This window comes from Littorina saxatilis, linkage group LG4 (genome assembly GCF_037325665.1).
Source record: "Littorina saxatilis isolate snail1 linkage group LG4, US_GU_Lsax_2.0, whole genome shotgun sequence".
Classification (NCBI taxonomy): domain Eukaryota; kingdom Metazoa; phylum Mollusca; class Gastropoda; order Littorinimorpha; family Littorinidae; genus Littorina; species Littorina saxatilis.
The window spans coordinates 18844241-18854018 of NC_090248.1; the positions used below are offsets into that span (position 1 = coordinate 18844241).

General features: G+C 45.3%; 1 protein-coding gene across 1 annotated transcript in view; it reads left to right on the top strand.

Annotated features, from left to right (window-relative positions):
* The window catches only part of LOC138964158 (polyamine deacetylase HDAC10-like), a 42778-nt gene that overhangs the window by 19271 nt on the left and 13729 nt on the right, over positions 1–9778 (top strand). The window contains exon 12 of the mRNA XM_070336045.1: positions 232–321. Coding sequence (XP_070192146.1) covers positions 232–321 — 90 coding nt within the window. The remainder of the gene's footprint in view (positions 1–231; positions 322–9778) is intronic.

A 9778-nucleotide genomic window follows, 5' to 3' on the forward strand; every position in this document is an offset into this window, starting at 1 on the left:
AAACTGTTTTGATCAAATCAAATAAATAATAGGGAAGATGTTTAACTGGCAGAAAGTAGATGGTTATTTAATTTCAAAATGTATCTCAAAGAAGACTTTACTACATAGTGCTGTAAATTGTACCTTAAACACTGAGTAAATGGCTTTGATAGTTAATATTAATGTGGAAATGATGTGAAAATGTATTGACTGTCATAACGTGAATGTATGGATGTAGCTGTTTGCACGCAGGGTGAGATGAGCGTAGCACCGGCCTGCTTTGCTCACTTCGTTCAGCTGCTCAAACCTCTGGCCGCCGGCAAGCTGGTGCTGCTTCTGGAGGTCAGTACAGCGAGAGCTTAGCGTTACACTTGTTTTGTCAAACTCATCATATCTTTTCCCAGGGAGATAGCTCAGTTAGTAACGGTGCTGGCTTGAAACCAGTTGTCGCTATTGGCATGGGTTTGACCCCCATGTTCAAAGAGTTATTCATTTTCCAGATCAGTCAATTTTGTGCACTCTCCTCAGTGTCCAAACACCCATGCAGGAACGTATGCGCAGGATAAAGATCCCAGGTTCACAGCGAGTCTCGGTGCTTGGAAACGTGAATGCACACATGCAGGATAAAGAAGACAAAAATTGGGTTGCGCCATACTGCATGACATTGACAGCTTGCTTTCCGCAGTCCTTAAAGGCCGAGAGCCGGGTATAAAAGCAGACTGGCGCGTGCCACGACCAGTTTGTGATTGGGTGCTTTGATTGAACGAGCTCTCGTTTGAACCAAGTTTTTGTAAAAGTACGACGGCAGCAGTACAACAACAATCACAAAATTGTGCGAGTGATTACATCTGCATGAACACTACACATGCAGTTCAAAATTTTATCACAAACAACCTTCTAACATGCTTTTTCAGAAAAAAATTCTCACTCACCAAGTTTGAATTCAAAATCAAACGGCTGTCAGTCAACCAAAGTGGGCGGCGCCAATGATAGCCGTAGGCAACGTCCGAATCCTAAAAATAGTTCCTGCTGTAAGCACCCCCCACCTGGAATACGTCATCCAGATGGCGTGCGACCCCAACGTTCCGGTCACTGGCGGCCACTGCCGCTGGAGCTGATACCTAACACCAACGTTCGTTGAGCACTGAGAAAGCACAGAGTTGACCGCTTTTTATATCCAGTGTTCATCTGAATTCTTCCTGCTACTTTTTGTCCGTTTTTATTTTTAATTTGTGAACATAATATTTTTTTTGTTTTATTCGCCCTGTAAGTTATGATTTTTGTGTTGAGATGACCATGAAAAGGAAATTTAAAATTGTTTTGAAAACATCAGGATCTACTTCTCAACCGAGACACACACACACGAACATTCAGTTCAACCTTTTTGCAAACATAAATGGAATGCAGGCATTTAAAAAAAACACGAGCGTTACAGGTCTTGACGACTTCTGTCTATTCCCACAAATGACCCATGTAGGCGGTGCAAGCTGGATTTGGGAACCATGTCCGTATAAGAGATATCACACAGTTCGGCATGATGTCGCGTTTGTCTCTATCTTTACTCCATACAAATTTCCTTCTGTGTGCGTCGAGCTCCAATGCGTTTTCTTTCTTCACAATGTATTCAGGTAGAGTCCAGACTCCTCGGTGGTAAAGCATTGTCCAGAATCTTCTGTACAGGTCTTTTCTGTACAGATGATTTTTCCGGTGTGGTTCAACATTTTCCATCGGCCACCATCCTTGACGAAAGTCCTCATGCGTCACACAGGGCTGTGCAAAACAAAACGGACACATTTCTCGTCCCTCCAGCGCGGGAATATAAAAAGGCGGGTCCGGGTTGGCTGCACATTCCGATATTTGTGAATAACTAGTCGATCCCGCAGAATCAGTATCAACAGAAATATCAAAGTCAACATCACTTTGCTGGAAAAATGCCTCCAACCTGTCTAATTCATCCGACGAAAGTTCCACAGTCACAACGAATCTTTTTTTCTCAGCCATGATGAAAAATCTTTGTATGACCGAACGCTTGCTTCACGGCTTAGAATAACGGTTCCCTCCAAATTTTCTTCTCTTCGCCTGCAAGATTCGTCGACCAGCTGACCGTTTGGAAGAATCCAATTTGGATGGGTAAAGAAGCATCTCCATCATACCATGAATTGCACTTGCAAGGATGTCCAATGTAAGAGGCTCTACCCCACCCTTCACAATGGGATAACCCTTAGTGCCGGAAAACGATCAACCAACATGACATAGTGTGCTTGCCCTTGAGTAGCTGTAAGATTCTGTGATGGCTTATATAAATTCTGGAGGATGTAATTTTGGTGCTATAAAGAACCGACGCGCTCACAAAACAAAACGAACACTAGAATTGGAAAATTAATTAAAGTTTATTGAATACTTGTCGATGTCATGGTAATTCGGAATCAGCTCATAATATCAATATATAAAAAGGCTAAAACATAAATCTATGGAGAGGCTAAGTAACCTATATCGGAGCGTGGCGGAAAAACTAATCTAAGTTTAGAAAGTGAATTAAAGCTAAAATGTGAAGTAGAAAAGACTAGCTTGAGTGAGAGTGCAGAACAGTAGAGTGTGAAGCGTGGAGCATGGAGCGAGAAGCGCGGAGCGTGGTGCGAGAAGCGCGGAGCGGTGGAAACTGATAGAAAAGAAAAAACTAAACTTAGAATTCGAAACATCAAACTAAACATCAAAGGTGTCCTAAAAACATAAACATCAAAGATGGACGACAAAATGGCGGCCGAAACAAGATGGCGGCAAATCAATAAAAAATCACCAAGACAAAAATATGTTAGAAAACCCTACATAGAATAAACGTAGGACACACTAGGCTAACTAAACAAGAAACAACACGCAGTGAAAGGAAAGCTGACCAACATTACAGGACGGAGAAATACAAATACGACTCGAGAACATGAACCAAAATCTTACAGAAGGTTAGAAAACAAAAAACTGGCTTAAAGTCAAATCACAATAAACAGAACAGTCTCAGCTCTTACCTTGCATAAATAAAAACGTAAGACAAAGAAACGGAAAGAAGACAAAGAAACGGACAGAAGACACAGAAACGGAAAGAAGTCATAACAAACAAAGATTCGAAACGAAAATTACACGAATTCGGTAAATAAAAGAAACATAGTCAGAAATGGATACTCGCCTTTGACAGCATCAATAATCTAAAAACAGACTCAAGGCGAGCAACTGAACCTGAACTACAAAATAACTTAAAAACAAAACTGGAGGCTGGCAGAAAACACTGGGCCCCGGAACAGAGCAAAAAAATCTATCTATCCTAAAACATCTTGTTCCGTGAACGGCTTCCCAGTAAGTGACGACGAAAACAGGCTATCCACCACAGAGGTGAACTAAAAAAACTGCGCGTTACTACAATATTACTGTTGCAAAACATGCGTCCCGTGCTCTCCGGGGAAAAACTCCAAGGCTGTCCAGCGTGAGCCATACAGGCACATGAAAACAATATCAGAAAAACGCCGGCCACACTCTCGTTTATAAATTAGTTCGTCACAATATTTAACGTCATTATAACAAAACAAAGTTCGTACCAGGACGCTCATACTTAATAAAGAAAAATAAAAGATAAAGAGCGAGCTAGACCCGCACGCGAACCTACAGAGGTGGCTGCAAGATGGGAACAAATAGGGGCAAAAGTGAGATAAGGAAAGAAAAGTGAAAGAAAAGAGAGGGGAAGCCACCACCACGGAAAGTCGCATGCGAGTCAAGCTAGAAGCATGACTAAAAAACACAAGCAAAACAAAAAGAATCTAGATACACAGAAGGCTCCTTAGCAGGGGCATTCACATTCCCCCCTCGAAGACATCTTAGTCTTTACAAAAGTCGACATAAAAAATCAACAAAAATCATCGAATACATGCGTGGTTCAAAAACAAAATCCGAAACATTACAGAATCCTTTTGGCATTATCCAAAACGTAGCTGTTCGAAACGCACTCTCATACGTGGTTCAAAATACAAAAAACCGAAACGTTACAGAATCCTTTCGGCATTATCCAAAACGTAGCTGTTCGAAACGCACTCTCAATGAGTCTCAATCTAAAAAATCACACGTGTTCTTTCAACAAATGTAACATCATATTTCGTCGGTCCGTCACTGTCAACATACCGTGTCAACATTATTCTTACACCTTTACATAAACCGCAACTCAGTATAAAAGACTGTAGTCGCAACCTACAGAAGAATACAAATGAAAAACATCTTCCGTCTTCTTAATCATAAGCACAGGCATCCGCACGCGGGAAGGACTAAACAAACCGATTCATTAAGCGCTTGCCTCTGTCAAGAGCTTTCGTTCCAAAATGCGGAACCAAAAACATATATACAAATGGAGAGAAACCACAAAGTCACAAAAAATATTTGCATTAAGACGAAATTTTCTCCCCAAATCAAAACAGCGCCACCTGTCAAAAAGGCGAACGGATTACGTCAGACCAAAACATGCACAAACGGTCTGTCGAAAACAGTAAAGATCACTGGGAAAGTCATTGAGTGTCCGGGTCTGCCTTCACCAGCACGGTCAGCTTAGAGATGGGGCGCCAGTAGTAGAAAGTGGAATGGCTCGTCTTCGAGGTGACCTTGACAGTCTTGAGCTTGCAGGTTCGCACGAGCCCATCGTCGCTGGGGCGAACCTCCGTCACGAGTCCAAGAGGCCAATCTGCTCTGCATACGGCTTCGTCACGTAGCACGACGACATCTCCGACAGCAACGTTTCGTTGGGGAAGAAGCCACTTTCTTCTTCGTCGTGGTCGTCTTCGTTGTGGTCTTCTTTGTACTAGTCTTCTTCGTCGTGGTCTTCTTCGTCGTTGTCTGCTTCGTTGTGGTCTTCTTCGTACTGGTCTTCTTCGTACTGGTCTTCTTCGTACTGGTCTTCTTCGTACTGGTCTTCTCAAAATCCTTTCCATGGCATGGTGGGGGTCGGAGATGCTGGGTTCGGCGAGTGTCGTGCGATATACGGAAGCGACTGATTCACCTTCGTACTCGCTGGGACAATACTGTTCTGTTAGAGACACGTGCATCACGTCATGGACAGACTGTTTTGGCGACACTTGTCCCAGTATCGTCCAACCCAACGGTGTGAGAACGGCGTATGGGTCTCCCTTGATGACTCTCTCTGGCATGAATAGCTCTGCATGATCGTAGCCAATCAACAACCCGGGAGTGCAGCCTTCGAGCAATGGGGGAATCTCGCTGGCAATATGGCTCAAATGCTTGATGTTACGAGCGGTTTCTGATGTTGGTATGTTCTCAGTGTCATTGGTGAGATGGTCCGTCGTGTAGAGCGTTTTCAGGTTGTGGGAAACATTGGAGTTGAGGGCCTTGACACACAATCCGGTCACTCTCTGACATTCGATATGAGTGTTCTGAGAAGTCATAGTGTTCAGCCTCAATGACGCTGGCTCGGAATGAGTGTTCAGCTTGTCACTCAAAGATTCAGTAACGAAGGAGATGCAAGACATGGTGTCAAGCAGCGCGTATGTCGTATGCTCTACCGTGGGATTCTCCTTCGTCGAAACTCTGACCGGAACAATCATGGTAGCTCTGACTGGTCTGTCCGACTTGTTGGTTGTCGCGAATGCTGATCCAGAGGCAGAAACACGGGCATCTTGACTGATACAGACAAACCTTGAAGAATCTGGCTGACCCCGTGCATTCCGTTGCTGATTGGGAAACTTCTTCCTGTAGCTAGGCGCTCCATGCAGCATAGTGAGATGTGGGCCTTGGCACTTGTCGCATATCGCCCTGGTAGTGCAGTCTACACTTCTATGGTCAGTCTTTCTGGCACAGGAGAAGCACAAGGACGCTTCGTACATGAAGTGTTTCCTGTCCTCAACGGGAATCTCATCGAACCTCTGGCATCTGAGTAGAGGATGAGAAGAAGAGCTGGTCGGAAAACGAACGGTACAAAAGGGACAGACTTCGTCGCAGTTCGTACTCAGGACAGTTTTAGCGTGGTGCTGACATCTGTCACACTCTTGACATGCAGATGTAGTAGAACAATCCGTACTGTACGATGTTTTCTTGGGGACTGCTGAACTGGCGGTCTGTGAGGTGAAAGAGGCGGCAGATTTGCTGGAGGAGAAAAGGGGCTCGCAAAGGATGTCTGCCTCTGTCTTGATGAAAGCTGACAACTCCTCAAAGGTAGGGTAGCGTTTCTTCTCGTTCTTGGTCTTGTTTACTTTCCGCACCCAGTTTCTCACCAACCAATCTGGAAGCTTGCTCATGAGTGTCTTGTGATAGGCTTGGTCTTCCAGATTCTGTAGCTGGCCTATCACTCGGCTCGCCACAAGGCATTGTCCAAGAAAGTCCGAGAAGGCGCGGAGGGCTTGTCCATCTTTGGGTTTGATAACCGGCCATGCATCTAGTTTCTCTCGGAAGGCTCTGGCAACGACGAAAGAACTGCCGAACCTTTCCTCCAACGTCTGAAGGGCCTGCTGATAGGCCTGGGCATCCCTGATCAGAAAGAGTCCCTTGACCGCATCCTTCGCCGGACCGTCCAAGTACTTCTCCAAGTAGAGGAGCTTTTCCTCTGCAGAAACGCCCTGCCGCTCAATCAAAAGAGTGAATGAGGACCTCCAGAGAGGGTACGTCAAAGGATCTCCTGAAAACGTAGTGGGCTCCTGCGTCGGTAACCTGTTGATCAGGAGAGCCTCAGCTAGAGTACGAGCTAGGGCAGAACCCTCGGAGAGCGCTGGCTGGCCTTGCATCTGAGGAAGGTATGCATCTTGCCCGTAGTAGGCGTCTGAAGGGCTCGTGACCGGAGCCTCTTGAAAACCATGCTGTGTGTAGTCAGTGTCAGGAGCAAAACTTGCAGCGTGGTCATATTGCTGCGTTTGCATGGGAGGATGCATGACAGAAGGCCCATATGCAAAGCTTGGCACATAGGTCGGAGACTCTCGGGAGGTCATGGCAGGAAAAGGACCAGGGAAAGGCCCGGGAAAAGGTCTCGCTGATGGATTGAGGGATTTGTGAGGGAAACGGGAAGGCGCGTAGATCTGGCGAGGATGATCTTCGTGGCTTGGAATCTCAGCTTTGACAAACTGAGGCCGAAAGGAGGTCGCGAATTGGCCTCCGACTCTTGTCGTCATCGTGGTGGCTGTAGTCATCGTCGTAGTGGTAGGAGCCGTGGCTGTGACCGCTGCTGGAAGTGGGTGAGAAGCGGAGACAGGTTGGGCAAGGGTCCTGGAGATGCCTCGAAGAGTGTCGCGGATATCCTCGGCGGCCGACTGGAGATGCGAAGGGGCATAAGCCCTGACCTCCGTGGGCTGCTGAAGTGGCGGGAGTCCAGGCTTGGCTGCCGCAGGCTGATGTTGCCCAGAGACGAGGGTGTTGGCTGCCGGCTGGTGACGCGGGCGGGCGTAGGTGTCGGCTGTCGCAGGCTTATATGCATCTTGTGTGTGCTGTGTGTGCCTATCATACCCTACCGCCACATCTCCTATGCTCTCTGAGTGTGTACCTACATGCAGGGGGTTGTGAGTACCTAGGTACCTATCAATGGGGCTGTCACGAGGTAGTTGGGGCATGAATCTTTCTCTAGCCCTTTGCTGGTCTTCTATGTCAGTTTTAAGGATCTTAAAAACGTCATGCTCTTCTTGCATCTTGCCTTCTCTCTCCACCCTCTCTAGTGCAGCCTTAACTTCTTTTTCTTTTTTCTTCAAAGATAACCTTTCATCTTGAGCTTCTCTCTCTAAACGAGCACACTCTCTTTCCATCTCTCTTTCCATCTCTGCCTTCTTCTCAGCAGCGAGAGCCATGGTCCTAGAAGCCTTCTCTTCTAAAAGCAAAAGAGTCTCTTCTTGTCTGGCCCTTTCATCTGCGACCATTTGCTGGGACCTAAATCTTGCTGCGCTTACCGCCAAAGAAGCATCTAGAGAAACCTCTCTAGCACCTCCAGAAGCGACTGTGGAAGTCAAGTCCGAGCTGGAGGCGTACGGGTCTAACTTGGGAAAGAGACTGCGATATTGTTCTTTGAGCGTCTCCGTTTGCATGTGCATATCGCTCAGATCCTCTTCTATAGCTACATCAATTTCAGCCACTTGACAAAGCCTCGAGTTCGCTACATTCAGCTCGTCTATGTGCTCACAGAGGTCTATTTTATGAGCTTTAAGGACTCTCCTTTTGTCTGGTGTTTCCCTAAAGGCTGTGCACAACTCGCTGATCATATTCTTATGAGCTCGGCTTAGGGCCCAGTACTTGTCTGACAGCTCCCTCACCTCAGCATTAAGTCTAGCCCTAACAATGGCGGGGCCTCTTTCTTCTCTACTTCGTTGAGCGAGATGCTCTGCACTTGCAGCCTGTTGGGAGGGCTCAGTTCCTAAATCTTCCTGTGTGAGAGAAAGTTCAGCTTGAGGAGGAATGCTATCTGAATTCAAAGTGTCTTGGGTCTGAGAGGGTTCAACTAGAGGCTCGCCCTGAGCGCCATCATGGTCGCCTTCATTCTTACGACTATCAGTGTCCGAAGCAAAATGTTCATCCCTCTCTACCTTCAAAGTGTAAGGGGATAGCTCGGCACTCTCATGAGCAGGTAATTTCTCATCCATACTTTAAGTCAAGTGAAAACGTAGAGGTTAACAAAGACTTGCGAAATATAGAGAAGCAAAATTCAAAACGGCACACCTCGGGTCACTCACTAGAGGGGAAGAAAAATACGAAGTACGAAGTGTGCAATGCTATGGTCAACAATCCTAAAATAATGCCTAAGTTGCTCTGCTCTGGGCCCGACAAAAATAAATTAAAATATTGTTCGCTAGATACGAAACAGTTCCTTTAAGACAAAAGGTTCATGATCTCTTCACAAGATTCGTAAGGATAAGAAGTTCAAAAGTCAGTGGCCCTAATCACAGGCCTACAAAAGTTCATAAAGTTCTTTGTCGAAAACAATCCAAAATGTTCCAAAAAATATCAAAGTTTCCACTGTGCTTGCCCTTGAGTAGCTGTAAGATTCTGTGATGGCTTATATAAATTCTGGAGGATGTAATTTTGGTGCTATAAAGAACCGACGCGCTCACAAAACAAAACGAACACTAGAATTGGAAAATTAATTAAAGTTTATTGAATACTTGTCGATGTCATGGTAATTCGGAATCAGCTCATAATATCAATATATAAAAAGGCTAAAACATAAATCTATGGAGAGGCTAAGTAACCTATATCGGAGCGTGGCGGAAAAACTAATCTAAGTTTAGAAAGTGAATTAAAGCTAAAATGTGAAGTAGAAAAGACTAGCTTGAGTGAGAGTGCAGAACAGTAGAGTGTGAAGCGTGGAGCATGGAGCGAGAAGCGCGGAGCGTGGTGCGAGAAGCGCGGAGCGGTGGAAACTGATAGAAAAGAAAAAACTAAACTTAGAATTCGAAACATCAAACTAAACATCAAAGGTGTCCTAAAAACATAAACATCAAAGATGGACGTCAAAATGGCGGCCGAAACAAGATGGCGGCAAATCAATAAAAAATCACCAAGACAAAAAATGTTAGAAAACCCTACATAGAATAAACGTAGGACACACTAGGCTAACTAAACAAGAAACAACACGCACTGAAAGGAAAGCTGACCAACATTACAGGACGGAGAAATACAAATACGACTCGAGAACATAAACCAAATCTTACAGAAGGTTAGCAAACAAAAACTGGCTTAAAGTCAAATCATAATAAACCAGAACAGTCTCAGCTCTTCCCTTGCATAGATAAAACGTAAGACAAAGAAACGGAAAGAAGACAAAGAAACGGACAGAAGACACAGAGAC